General features: G+C 39.3%; 1 protein-coding gene across 1 annotated transcript in view; it reads right to left on the bottom strand.

Annotated features, from left to right (window-relative positions):
• The window catches only part of YARS2 (tyrosyl-tRNA synthetase 2), a 33,012-nt gene that overhangs the window by 2,446 nt on the left and 14,936 nt on the right, over positions 1 to 15,630 (bottom strand). The window contains exons 3-4 of the mRNA XM_038770137.1: positions 12,189 to 12,344; positions 2,184 to 2,354 (exon numbers count right to left, since the gene is read on the bottom strand). Coding sequence (XP_038626065.1) covers positions 2,184 to 2,354; positions 12,189 to 12,344 — 327 coding nt within the window. The remainder of the gene's footprint in view (positions 1 to 2,183; positions 2,355 to 12,188; positions 12,345 to 15,630) is intronic.

The raw sequence follows: 15,630 nt of genomic DNA on the forward strand, positions 1-15,630 counted from the left end.
CAATAGAAGAGTAAATATGGACAAGTAACACAAGCAACAAAACAAAACATGAGGACAGGTGTCAAAGTCGTCAGAACAAATAGAATTAAAGCTAGAGGCACATCATCAACAAAATCAATAGAAGAGTAAATATGGACAAGTAAAACAATGAAACAAAACACGCAGACAAGGGTCATTATAGTAGAATTAAAGCTAGAGGTGCATCATAAACAAAATCAGTAGAAGAGTAAATATGGACAAGTAAAACAACAAAACAAAACATGTTGGACAGGTGTCAAAGTTGTCAGATCAAATAGAATGACAGCGAGAGGCACATCAACAAAATCAACAGAATAGTAAATATGGACAAGTAAAACAAGCAACGAAACAAAAAACGCGGACAGGTGTCAAAATTGTCAGAACAAATAGAATTAAAGCTAGAGGCCCATCATCAGCAAAATCAATAGAATAGTAAATACGGACAAGTAAAACAAGCAACCACACATGTGGAAAGGTGTCAAAATCGTCAGAACAAATAGAATTAAAGCTAGAGGCACATCATCAACAAAATCAATAGAAGAGTAAACGGGCAAGTAAAACAAGCAACAAAACATGGGGACAGGTGTCAAAATCGTCAGAATAGAATTAAAGCTAGAGGCGCATCATCAACAAAATCAATAGAAGAGTAAATATGGACAAGTAAAACAACAAAACAAATCATGCGGACAGGGGTCAAAATCGTCAGAACAAACAGAATTAAAGCTAGAGGCACGGCATCAACAAAATCAATAGAAGAGTAAATATGGACAAGTAAAACAAGCAACAAAACAAAACATTGCGGACAGGTGTCAAAATTGCCAGAACAAATAGAATTAAAGGTAGAGGCACATCATCAACAAAATCAACAGAAGAGTGAATATGGACAAGTAAAACAAGCAACAAAACGTGGACACGCGTCAAAATCGTCAGAACAAATAGAATTAAAGCTAGAGGCACATCATCAACAAAATCAATAGAATAGTAAATATGGACAAGTAAAATAGAGTAATAAATATGTACAAATATATATATATTTGGAGAGGGGAGGGGAAGAAGAAGAATATACACACATTGGAGAGGGGAGGGGAAGAAGGAGAGGAAAAAGGGGGATCAATCCAGGCTCCATCCTACAGGCCCTGCTGCTTCTTGGATTCGCCCCGAGATCCCCCTGCCCTCCCGGAGACAGAGTTTTATCAGCTGTGTGACTCTGGGCAAGTCACTTCACTTCTCTGGGCCTCAGTTCCCTCACCTGTAAAATGGGGATGAAGACTGTGAGCCCCCCACGGGACAACCTGATTACCTTGTAACCTCCCCAGCGCTTAGAACAGTGCTTGGCACATTGTAAGCGCTTAACAAATACCATTATTATTATTATTATTATTATTATTATTACTATATGCCAAGCAGTCCACGTGGGGCTCACAGTCGCCTCCCCATTTTACAGATGAGGTAACTGAGGCCCAGAGAAGTGAAGTGACTTGCCCGAGGTCACACGGCAGAGCTGGGATTTAGAACCTAGGTTCTCCCCGCTTCCAGGCCCCAGCTCTATCCGTTAGAAAAGATTTGTATGTATCATGTTAAATTCCCCGATCAATCAATCGTATTTATTGAGCGCTTACTGTGTGCACAGCACTGTACTAAGCGCTTGGGAAGTACAAGTTGGCAACATATAGAGACGGTCCCTACCCAACAGTGGGCTCACAGTCTAGAAGGGGGAGACAGACAAAAAAAACCAAACGTATTAACAAAATAAAATAAATACAGTAGATATTTCGCCCTTTGGAAAGTGTATTTTGGGGCGCGAGCATCTCAGACGAGCAGCGTGGCTCGGTGCAAAGAGCCCGGGCTTTGGAGTCAGGGGTCATGGGTTCGAATCACAGCTCCGCCCCTTGTCAGCTGGGTGACTTGGGGCAAGTCACTTCCCTGGGCCTCAGTTCCCTCATCTGTAAAATGGGGATGAAGACTGTGAGCCCCCCGTGGGACAACCTGCACATACTAAGCGCTTAATGAAATACCATCGTTGTTAGTACTTCCCAAGCCCAACGTGTACTTCCCAAGCGCTTAGTACAGTGCTCTGCACACAGTAAGCGCTCAGTAAATACGATTGATGATGATGATGATTAGAGGGAGAAAGACCCCCCCCCAAAAAAGAAAAAAGGTCTTACCCCCTGGGGCCGTCGGGAATGGCGTTGGCCTTCCGGCAGGTGTCAATCACACTCATCCCGGGGTCGAGAACCAATTCTGAGAAAGAGGCTTCTCTGAAGAGTTCCTTCAGCTCTTGGTCGGACATGGTCTCCAGGGCGTCCACGCTACTGTGATAAATCGCCTGGGTACACCTGAAACATAGGCAGCGGTTACTACAGTCCCGGCGGTTCTTCGATAACCCCCGCTCCGTGCCGTGCGGACCCTCGATGCGGGAATCGTTCATTCAATCGTATTTTTTGTGTATTGTTTACTGTGTATATAAACAGATTTATTACTCTATTTTACTTGTACGTATTTACTACCCCATTTTGTTCATAATAATAATGATGGCATTCGTTAAGCGCAAGTATTGTGTATTATTCTGTATATAGATATACAGATTTATTACTCTATTTTACTTGTACATATTTACTACCCTATTTTGTTCATAATAATAATGATGGCATTTGTTAAGCGCAAGTATTTATTGTGTATTGTTTATTGTATATATAGATGTACAGACTTATTACTCTACTTTACTTGTACGTGTTTACTACCCTATTTTGTTCATAATAATAATGATGGCATTTGTTAAGCGCAAGTATTTATTGTGTATCGTTTATTGTGCATATAGATGTACAGATTTATTACTCTATTTTACTTGTACACATTTACTACCCTATTTTGTTCATAATAATAATGATGGCATTTGTTAAAGCGCAAGTATTTATTGTGTATTGTTTATTGTGTATATAGATAAACAAATTTATTACTCTATTTTACTTGTACATATTTACTACCCTATTTTGTTCATAATAATAATGATGGCATTTGTTAAGCGCAAGTATTTATTGTGCATTGTTTATTGTGTGTATAGATGTACAGATTTATTACTCTGTTTTACTTGTACATATTTACTACCCTATTTTGTTCATAATAATAATGATGGCATTTGTTAAGTGTAAGTATTTATTGTGTATACAGATGTGCAGATTTATTACTCTATTTTACTTGTACATATTTACTACCCTATTTTGTTCACAATAATAATGATGGCATTTGTTAAGCGCAAGTATTTACTGTGTATTGTTTATCGTGTATATAGATATACAGATTTATTACTCTATTTTACTTGTACATATTTACTACCCTATTTTGTTCATAATAATAATGATGGCATTTGTTAAGCGCAAGTATTTATTGTGTATTGTTTATTGTGTATATAGATGCACAGATTTATTACTCTATTTTACTTGCACATATTCACTACCCTATTTTGTTCATAATAATAATGATGGCATTTGTTAAGAGCAAGTATTTATTGTGTATTGTTTATTGTGCATATAGATGTACAGATTTATTACTCTATTTTACTTGTACATATTTACTACCCTATTTTGTTCATAATAATAATGATGGCATTTGTTAAGCGCAAGTGTTGCTTATTGTTTATTGTGTATATAGATATACAGATTTATCACTCTATTTTACTTGTACATATTTACTACCCTATTTTGTTCATAATAATGATGGCATTTCTTAAGCACAGGTATTTATTGTGTATTGTTTATTGTGTATATAGATGTACAGATTTATTACTCTATTTTACTTGTACATATTTACTACCCTATTTTGTTCATAATAATAATGACGGCATTTGTTAACCGCAAGTATTTATTGTGCATTGTTTATTGTGTATATAGATGTACAGATTTATTACTCTTATTTGTACATATTTACTACCCTATTTTGTTCATAATAATAATGATGGCATTTGTTAAGCACAAGTATTTATTGAGTATTGTTTATTGTGTATATAGATGTACAGATTTATCACTCTATTTTACTTGTACATATTTACTACCCTATTTTGTTCATAATAATAATGATGGCATTTGTTAAGCACAAGTACTTATTGTGTATTGTTTATTGTGTATATAGATGTACAGATTTATCACTCTATTTTACTTGTACATATTTACTACCCTATTTTGTTCATGATAATAATGATGGCATTTGTTAAGCGCAAGTATTTATTGTGTATTGTTTATTGTGCATATAGATGCACAGATTTATTACTCTATTTTCCTTGTACATATTTACTACCCTATTTTGTTCATAATATTAATGATGGCATTTGTTAAGCGCAAGTATTTATTGTGTATTGTTTATTGTGTATATAGATGTACAGATTTATTACTCTATTTTACTTGTACATATTTACCCTATTTTGTTCATGATAATAATGATGGCATTTGCTAACCGCAAGTATTTATTGTGTATAAAGATGTACAGATTTATTACTCTATTTCACTTGTACATATTTACTACCCTATTTTGTTCATAATAATAATGATGGCATTTGTTAAGCGCTTACTATGTGCAAAGCACTGTTCTAAGCACTGGGAGGGATACAAGGTGATCAGGTTGTCCCATGTGGGGCTCACAGTCTTCGTCCCATTTTACAGATGAGGGAACTGAGGCTCCGAGGAACTGAGAAGTTCAGTGACTTGCCCAAGGTCACACAGCAGGCATGCAGGGGAGCTGGGATTAGAACCCATGATCTCTGACTCCACTGAGCCACGCTGCTTCTCTACAGTTGCATTCATGCATTCATTCAATCATATTTATTGAGCGCTTACCGTGTGCAGGGCACTGTACTAAGCGCTTGGGAAGTAAAAGTCGGCAACAAAGAGGGACGGTCCCTACCCAACAACGGGCTCACAGTCTAGAAGGGGGAGACGGACAACAAAACAAAACACGTAGACGGGTGTCAGAGTCGTCGGAACAAATAGAATTAAAGCTAGATGCTCTTAGTACAGTGCTCTGCACACAGTAAGCGCTCAGTAAATACGATTGAATGAATGACTGAATGAAATCATTAACAAAATAGGGTAGTAAATATGTACACAAATAGAATTAAAGCTAGATGCTCTTAGTACAGTGCTCTGCACACAGTAAGTGCTCAATACGATTGAATGAATGAATGAAATCATTAACAAAATAGGGTAGTAAATATGTACACAAATAGAATTAAAGCTAGATGCGCTTAGTCCAGTGCTCTGCACACAGTAAGCGCTCAATAAATACGATTGAATGAATGACTGAATGAAATCATTAACAAAATAGGGTAGTAAATATGCACACAAATACAATGAAAGCTGGATGCGCTTTGTCCAGTGCTCTGCACACAGTAAGCACTCAATAAATACGATTGAATGACTGAATGAAATCATTAACAAAATAGGGTAGTAAATATGTACACAAACAGAATTAAAGATAGATGCGCTAAGTACAGTGCTCTGCAGTCAATCGTATTTATATATGATTATATATTATATTATATATTTATATATGATATGTATCTGCACACAGTAAGCGCTCAATAAATGCGATTGAATGAATGAATGAAATCATTAACAAAATAGGGTAGTAAATATGTACACAAATAGAATTAAAGCTAGGTGTGCTTAGTACAGTGCTCTGCATTAATTCAATCATATTTATATACAATTATATATTATATCATATTATATATTTATATATGACAAATATCTGCACACAGTAAGCGCTCAATAAATGCGATTGAATGAATGAATGAAATCATTAACAAAATAGGGTAGTAAATATGCACACAAATAGAATTAAAGCTAGATGTGCTTAGTACAGTGCTCTGCATTCATTCAATCATATTTATATACAATTATATATCATATTATATATTTATATACGATAAATATCTGCACACAGTAAGCACTCAATAAATGCGATTGAATGAATGAATGAAATCATTAACAAAATAGGGTAGTAAATATGCACACAAATAGAATTAAAGCTAGATGCGCTAAGTACAGTGCTCTGCATTCATTCAATTGTATTTATATACGATATATATTATATATTATATTATATATTTATACGCGATACGTATCTGCACACATTAAGTGCTCAATAAATGCGATTGAATGAACGAATGAAATCATTAACAAAATAGGGTAGTAAATATGTACACAAATAGAATTAAAGCTAGATGTGCTTAGTACAGTGCTCTGCATTCATTCAATCGTATTTACATACGAATATATATTATATTATATATTATATCATATTATATATTTATATACGATATATAGCTGCACACAGTAAGCGCTCAACAAATGCGATTGAATGAATGAATGAAATCATTAACAAAATAGGGTAGTAAACGTGTACACAGACAGAATTAAAGCTAGATGTGCTTAGTACAGTGCTCTGCATTCATTCAATCGTATTTACATACGATTATATATTATATTACATATTTATATGCGATATGTATCTGCACACATTAAGTGCTCAATAAATGCGATTGAATGAATGAATGAAATCATTAACAAAATAGGGCAGTAAATATGTACACAAATAGAATTAAAGCTAGATGTGCTTAGTACAGTGCTCTGCATTCATTCAATCGTATTTACATATGAATATATATTATATTATATATTATATCATATTATATATTTATATACGATATATATCTGCACACAGTAAGCGCTCAATAAATGCGACTGAATGAATGAATGAAATCATTAACAAAATAGGGTAGTAAATGTGTACAGACAGAATTAAAGCTAGATGTGCTTAGTACAGTGCTCTGCATTCATTCAATCGTATTTACATACGATTATATATTATATTACATATTTATATGCGATATGTATCTGCACACATTAAGTGCTCAATAAATGCGATTGAATGAATGAATGAAATCATTAACAAAATAGGGTAGTAAATATGTACACAAATAGAATTAAAGCTAGATGTGCTTAGTACAGTGCTCTGCATTCATTCAATCGTATTTACATACGAATATATATTATATTATATATTATATCATATATATTTATATACGATATATATCTGCACACAGTAAGCGCTCAATAAATGCGATTGAATGAATGAATGAAATCATTAACAAAATAGTGTAGTAAATGTGTACACAGACAGAATTAAAGCTAGATGTGCTTAGTACAGTGCTCTGCATTCATTCAATCGTATTTACATACGATTATATATTATATTACATATTTATATGCGATATGTATCTGCACACATTAAGTGCTCAATAAATGCGATTGAATGAATGAATGAAATCATTAACAAAATAGAGTAGTAAATATGTACACAAATAGAATTAAAGCTAGATGTGCTTAGTACAGTGCTCTGCATTCATTCAATCGTATTTACATACGAATATATATTATATTATATATTATATCATATATATTTATATACAATATATATCTGCACACAGTAAGCGCTCAATAAATGCGATTGAATGAATGAATGAAATCATTAACAAAATAGGGCAGTAAATGTGTACACAGACAGAATTAAAGCTAGATGTGCTTAGTACAGTGCTCTGCATTCATTCAATCGTATTTACATACGATTATATATTATATTATATATTTATATGCGATATGCATCTGCACACATTAAGCGCTCAATAAATACGATTGAATGAATGAATCATTAACAAAATAGGGTAGTAAATATGTACACATACAGAATTAAAGCTAGACGTGCTTAGTACAGTGCTCTGCATTCAATCATATTTATATACGATTATATATTATATATTTATAAACGATATATATCTGCACACAGTAAGCGCTCAATAAATATGACTGACTGACTGAATGAATGAAATCATTAACAAAATAGGGTAGTAAATACGTAGAAGTAAAATAAATAGAGTGATAAATCTGTACAAACATACATACAGGCGCTGTGGGGAGGGCAAGGAGGTTGGGCGGGGGCGATGGGGAGAGGAAAAAGGGGGCTCAATCTGGGAAGGCCTCCTGGAGGAGGTGAGCGCTCAGTAGGGCTGTCCGGATCCAACGCAACATGGGGTTGGAGGAGAGTTCTGTCCCAGCGCAAATACCGTCACGCGATCCCCACGCTGGACGAAAACTGACCCGGATGATGTTTTCAAACAATGTTGACCAAATTTTGTTGGCCTTTACACCCAGAGCCTGTTGGAGGTATGCCCGGCGCGGATATCATCCATCATCGTCCATCAATGGTATTGCTTAATAATAATAATAATAATAATAATAATAATAATAATAATGGCATTTGCTAAGCGCTTACTATGTGCAAAGCACTGCTCTAAGCGCTGGGGAGGTTACAAGGTCATCAGGTTGTCCCACGGGGGGGCTCACAGTTTTAATCCCCATTTTCCAGCTGAGGGAACTGAGGCCCAGAGACGTGAAGTCACTTGCCCAAAGTCACACAGCTGACAGTTGGCGGAGCTGGGATTTGAACCCATAATAACAATAATGATGGCATTTGTTAAGCGCTTACTATGTGCAAAGCACTGTTCTAAGCGCTGGGGAGGTTACAAGGTGTTCAAGTTGACCCACAGGGTGGCCCACAGCTTTAATCCCCATTTTCCAGCTGAGGGAACTGAGGCCCAGAGACGTGAAGTCACTTGCCCAAAGTCACACAGCTGACAGTTGGCGGAGCTGGGATTTGAACCCATAATAACAATAATGATGGCATTTATTAAGCGCTTACTATGTGCAAAGCACTGTTCTAAGCGCTGGGGAGGTTACAAGGTGTTCAAGTTGACCCACAGGGTGGCTCATTTTAATCTCCATTTTCCAGATGAGGGAACTGAGGCCCAGAGAAGTGAAGCGACTTGCCCAAAGTCGCACAGCTGAAAATTGGCGGAGCAGGGATTTGAACTCATAATAATAATAATGATGGCATTTATTAAGCGCTTACTATGTGCAAAGCACTGTTCTAAGCGCTGGGGAGGTTACAAGGTGTTCAAGTTGACCCACAGGGGGGCCCACAGTTTTAATCCCCATTTTCCAGATGAGGGAACTGAGGCCCAGAGAAGTGAAGTGACTTGACCAAAGTCACACAGCTGACGAGTGGCGGAGCTGGGATTTGAACCCATAATAATAATAATGATGGCATTTATTAAGCGCTTACTATGTGCAAAGCACTGTTCTAAGCGCTGGGGAGGTTACAAGGTGTTCAAGTTGACCCACAGGGTGGCTCACAGTTTTAATCCCCATTTTCCAGATGAGGGAACTGAGGCCCAGAGAAATGAAGTCACTTGCCCAAAGTCACACAGCTGACAGTTGGCGGAGCTGGGATTTGAACCCATAATAATAATAATGATGGCATTTATTAAGCGCTTACTATGTGCAAAGCACTGTTCTAAGCGCTGGGGAGGTTACAAGGTGTTCAAGTTGACCCACAGGGTGGCTCACAGTTTTAATCCCCATTTTCCAGATGAGGGAACTGAGGTCCAGAGAACTGAAGTGACTTGCCCAAAGTCACACAGCTGATGGAGCTGGGATTTGAACCCATAATAATAATAATGATGGCATTTATTACGCGCTTACTATGTGCAAAGCACTGTTCTAAGCGCTGGGGAGGTTACAAGGTGTTCAAGTTGACCCACAGGGTGGCTCACAGTTTTAATCCCCATTTTCCAGATGAGGGAATTGAGGTCCAGAGAACTGAAGTGACTTGCCCAAAGTCACACAGCTGATGGAGCTGGGATTTGAACCCATAATAATAATAATGATGGCATTTATTACGCGCTTACTATGTGCAAAGCACTGTTCTAAGCGCTGGGGAGGTTACAAGGTGTTCAAGTTGACCCACAGGGTGGCTCACAGTTTTAATCCCCATTTTCCAGATGAGGGAACTGAGGCCCAGAGAATAATAATAATAATAATAATAATAATGATAATAATAATAATGGCATTTGTTAAGCGCTTACTATGTGCAAAGCACTGTTCTAAGCGCTGGGGAGGATACAAGGTGATCAGGTTGTCCCACGTGGGGCTCACAGTCCTAATCCCCATTTTACAGATGAGGTAACTGAGGCACAGAGAAGTGAAGTGACTTGCCCAAAGTCACACAGCTGACGAGTGGCTGAGCCGGGATTTGAACCCATGACCTCTGACTCCAAAGCCCGGGCTCTTTCCACTGAGCCACGCTGCTTATACTGTACAAACCACTGTGCTAAGCGCTTGGGAGTACAATAGAGAAGGGAAAATACATTATTTATTTATTTTACTTGTACATCTTTATTCTATTTATTTTATTCTGTTAATATGCTTTGTTTTGTTTGTCTCCCCCTTCTAGACTGTGAGCCCGTCGTTGGGTAGGGACCGTCTCTAGATGTTGCCAACTTGGACTTCCCAAGCGCTCAGTACAGTGCTCTGCACACAGTAAGCGCTCAATAAATACGACTGAATGAATGAATGAATGAATGAAGAGACAGTACCTGCCCTAGAGGAGCTTCCCTTCTAGCAGGGGAGACGGACATTAAAATGAATACCACCACACGAACCCCACGCTACACAAACACTGACCGGAATCATCATCAATCGTATTTATTGAGCGCTTACTATGTGCAGAGCACTGTACTAAGCGCTTGGGAAGTACAAACTGGCAACATATAGAGACGGTCCCTACCCAACAGTGGGCTCACAGTCTAAAAGGGGGAGACAGAGAACAAAACCCAACATACTAACAAAATAAAATAAATAGAATAGATATGTACAAATAAATTAAATAAATAGAGTAAAAAAATATGTACAAACATATATACATATATACAGGTGCTGTGGGGAAGGGAGGGAGGTAAGATGGGGGGGATGGAGAGGGGGACGAGGGGGAGAGGAAGGAAGGGGCTCAGTCTGGGAAGGCCTCCTGGAGGAGGACCGGAATTTCATTTGTATTGAAATTTTCAGCCCCTTGCCCATCTGAGGCAGGTCTACATCTATTCAGGGTACGTCTCATTTGTTATATAGAGCGACTCTTTATTAGAAACAGAAAAATCAAGCCCAGGCGATCGTCGGGCTTTCAAAGGACCAGGCTATCCGGTTTTCCTCAAAGCCACCCAAACAAGGTGGATTATTATTAATATAATGATGATAATACATATTATTATAATATTATCACTATTACTGTGTTAAATGCTTACTATGTGCCGTGGATTATTATTAATATAATAATAATAACATATTATTATTACTGTATGTGTTAAGCGCTTACTATGTGCAGGTACTTTAATAATAATAATAATAATAATGATAATAATGGCATTTATTATTATTACTGTATGTGTTAAGCGCTTACTATGTGCAGGCACTTTAATAATAATAATGATAATAATGGCATTTATTAAGCGCTTACTACGTGCAAAGCACTGTTCTAAGCCCTGGGGAAGTAGCCAGGTGATCAGGTTGTCCCACGGAGGGCTCACATTAATCCCCATTTTCCAGATGAGGGAACTGAGGCCCAGAGAAGTTAAGTGACTTTCCCAAAGTCACCCAGCTGACAATTGGCGGAGCCGGGATTTGAACCCATGACCTCTGACTCCAAAGCCCGGGCTCTTTCCACGGAGCCACGCTGCTTCTCTAGCAGCATTACTATTATTAATAATTATTAACAATAATAATAATAGCATTTGTTAAGTGCTTACTTTGTGCCAGGCACTGTACACTGGTCTCCCCTTTCTAGACTGTGAGCCCGCTGTTGGGTAGGGACCGTCTCTACATGTTGCCAACTTGGACTTCCCAAGCGCTTAGTACAGTGCTCTGCACACAGTAAGCGCTCGATAAACAGGATGGAATGAATGAATGAACGAATGCAAGCAAATCGGCTCGGTGCCTGTCCCACTTGGGGCTCCCAGTCTCAATCCCCATTTTCCAGATGAGACGACTGAGGCCCAGAGAAGGGAAGTGACTTGCGGACACGTGGCGGAGCCGGGATTAGAACCCACGACCTCCCGGGTCTTCCCGGGCCCGGGATCTGAGCGCTGCTCTCGAACTCTCCATCCTGAAGAGTGGAATGGAAATGCTCAGGAAGCCCAACGGGTTGTTTTTTTTTTTGAAAAAAATGGCATTTATTAAGCGCTTACTACGTGCAAAGCACCGCTCTAAGCGCTGGGGAGCTTACTAGGTTACCTTTTGGCAGATTCGAGTCCTTCTTCGCCATGGACAAACTTTGTGACTTCAGCTGCCAGTCTTTTCTGGGCTCCCCTCTTTTCGGGCTCTCGGGCATGCATCGCCATGATGTGGTCGATCTCGGGAAGGGGCAGGAAAGTGAACAGTTTCAGGTACCTTAGGGAGGAAGAAAAGGGGAAAAAAAAGCCAAGCATTCACTCATTCATTCGATCGATCGCATTTATTGAGCGCTTACTGTGTGCAGGGCACTGTACTGAGCGCTCGGGGAGCGCTCGTCCCCCTCTCCATCCCCCCATCTTACCTCCTTCCCTTCCCCACAGCACCTGTATATATGTAGATATGGTTGTACATATTTATTCCTCTATTTATTTATTTATTTATTTTACTTGTACATTTCTATCCTATTTATTTTATTTTGTTGGTATGTCTGGTTCTGTTCCCTGTCTCCCCCTTTTAGACTGTGAGCCCACTGTTGGGTAGGGACTGTCTCTATGTGTTGCCAATTTGTACTTCCCAAGCGCTTAGTACAGTGCTCTGCACATAGGAAGCGCTCAATAAATACGATTGATTGATTGATTGATTCTCTGTCTCCCCCTTTTAGACTGGGAGCCCACTGTTGGGTAGGGACTGTCTCTGTGTGTTGCCAATTTGTACTTCCCAAGCGCTTAGTACAGTGCTCTGCACATAGTAAGCGCTCAATAAATACGATTGATTGATTGATTGATTGACAAGGATCAAGGCCCTACTGAGACCTCACCTCCTCCAGGAGGCCTTCCCAGACTGAGCCCCTTCCTTCCTCTCGTCCCCCTCTCCATCCCCCCATCTTACCTCCCTCCCTTCCCCACAGCACCTGTATATATGGATATATGTTCGTACATATTTTTTTACTCTATTTATTTATTTACTTAATTTATTTGTACATATCTATTCTATTTTATTTTGTTAGTATTTTTTTACTCTATTTATTTATTTACTTAATTTATTTGTACATATCTATTCTATTTTATTTTGTTAGTGTGTTTGGTTTTGTTCTCTGTCTCCCCCTTTTAGACTGTGAGCCCACTGCTGGGTAGGGACTGTCTCTAGATGTTGCCAATTTGTACTTCCCAAGCGCTTAGTACAGTGCTCTGCACATAGTAAGCGCTCAACAAATGCGATTGATGATGATGACAAGTTGGCAACAGATAGAGACGGCCCCTACCCGACAGTGGGCTCACCGTCTAGACACCCATCCTACGCATTAGAAGCCTAGTTTTCTCCAAATCCTTTAAGCACTAAACAAAGATCTAGCTCTCTCCTGCTGTTTCTTGAAGCAAAAACTAAAACTCAAAATACGGCCCAACCTGTGCATTTAATAATAATAGCGTTGGTATCTGTTAAGCGCTTACTACGTGCAAAGCACTGTTCTAAGCGCCGGGGGAGATACAAGGTAATCAGGTTGTCCCACGAGGGGCTCACTGCCTTACCAGCGCGGCTCAGTGGAAAGAGCCCGGGCTTTGGAGTCCGAGGTCATGGGTTCGAATCCCGGCTCCGCCACATGTCTGCTGTGTGATCTTGGGCAAGTCACTTCACTTCTCTGAGCCTCAGTTCCCTCATCTGTCAAATGGGGATGAAGACTGTGAGCCCCACGTGGGACAACCTGATCACCCTGTATCCTCCCCAGCGCTTAGAGCAGTGCTTTGCACATAGTAAGCACTTAACAAATGCCAATTATTATTATTATTATTATTATTACCTCCTTCCCCTCCCCACAGCACCTGTATATATGCTTACATGTTTGTACGCATTTATCATCCTATTTATTTATTTATTTATTTTACTAGTGCATATTTATTCTATTTATTTTATTTTGTTAATATGTTTTGTTTTGTTCTCTGTCTCCCCCTTCTAGACTGTGAGCCTGCTGTTGGGAAGCGACCGTCTCTATATGTTGCCAACTTGGACTTCCCAAGCGCTTAGTACAGTGCTCTGCACACAGTAAGCACTCAATAAATACGACTGAATGAATGAATGAACGTATATATGTCTGTACATATTTATTACTCTATTTTACTTGTACATATTTATTCTATTTATTTTATTTGGTTTATATGCTTTGTTTTGTTGTCTGTCTCCCCCTTCTAGACTGTGAGCCCGCTGTTGGGTAGGGACCATCTCTAATGTTGCCAACTTGTACTTCCCAAGAGCTTAGTACAGTGCTCTGCACACAGTAAGCACTCAATAAATACGATTGAATGAATGAATAAATGTATATACGCTTGTATGCATTTATTACTCTATTTTACTTGTACATATTTATTCTATTTATTTTATTTGGCTTATATGCTTTGTTTTGTTGTCTGTCTCCCCCTTCTAGACTGTGAGCCCGCTGTTGGGTAGGGACCGTCTCTACATGTTGCCAACTTGTACTTCCCAAGCGCTTAGTCCAGTGCTCTGCACACAGTAAGCGCTCACTAAATACGATTGAATGAATGAATGAATAAGCACCATTCTAAGTGCTGGGGTAGATACGGGGTAATCAGATTAATCCTTTTAACTTCCAATCCCCATTTTCCAGATGAGGTAACTGAGGCACAGAGAATTGCACGCCCGTGGTTGGGTAGGGACCATCTATGTTGCCAACTTGTACTTCCCAAGCGCTTAGTCCAGTGCTCTGCACACAGTAAGCGCTCAACAAATACGTTCGAATGAATGAATGACTGAATGCAGTGACTTACCCAAGGTCACACAGCAGACAAGCTGACAGGATTAGAACCCACAACCTCTGACTCCTAAGCCCAAGCTCTGCCCACTGAGCTACGCTGCTTCTAAGTCCGGCTCCGCCGCCTGTCTGTTGTGTGACCGTGGGCAAGCCACTTCACTTCTCTGGGCCTCAGTTCCCTCATCTGTAAAATAATAATAATAATAATAATAATAATAATAATAATGGCATCTGTTAAGTGCTTACTATGTGCAAAGCACTGTTCTAAGCGCTGGGGGGATACAAGGTGATCAGGTTGTCCCACGCGGGGCTCACAGTCTTAATCCTCATTTTACAGATGAGGTAACTGAGGCTCAGAGAAGTGAAGTGACTTTTCCAAGGTCACACGGCTGACAAGTGGTGGAGCCGGGATTCGAACCCATGACCTCCGACTCCAAAGCCCGGGCTCTTTCCACTGAGCCACGTGGGGATGGAGACTGAGCTCCCCATGTGGGACGGGGGCTGTGTCCCATCAGATCAATCGGTCAATCGTATTTATTGAGTGCTTACTGTGTGCAATCAATCAATCAAATCGTATTTTTTGAGCACTTACTGTGTGCAGAGCACTGTACTAAGCGCTTGGGAAGTACAAGTTGGCAACATATAGAGACGGTCCCTACCCGACTGCCTTGTAACCACCCCAGTGCCCGGCACACAGTAAGGGCTTGACAAATACCACGATTATTATGAGTAGTAGTAATA

Source organism: Tachyglossus aculeatus, chromosome 2, assembly GCF_015852505.1.
Source record: "Tachyglossus aculeatus isolate mTacAcu1 chromosome 2, mTacAcu1.pri, whole genome shotgun sequence".
Lineage (NCBI taxonomy): Eukaryota > Metazoa > Chordata > Mammalia > Monotremata > Tachyglossidae > Tachyglossus > Tachyglossus aculeatus.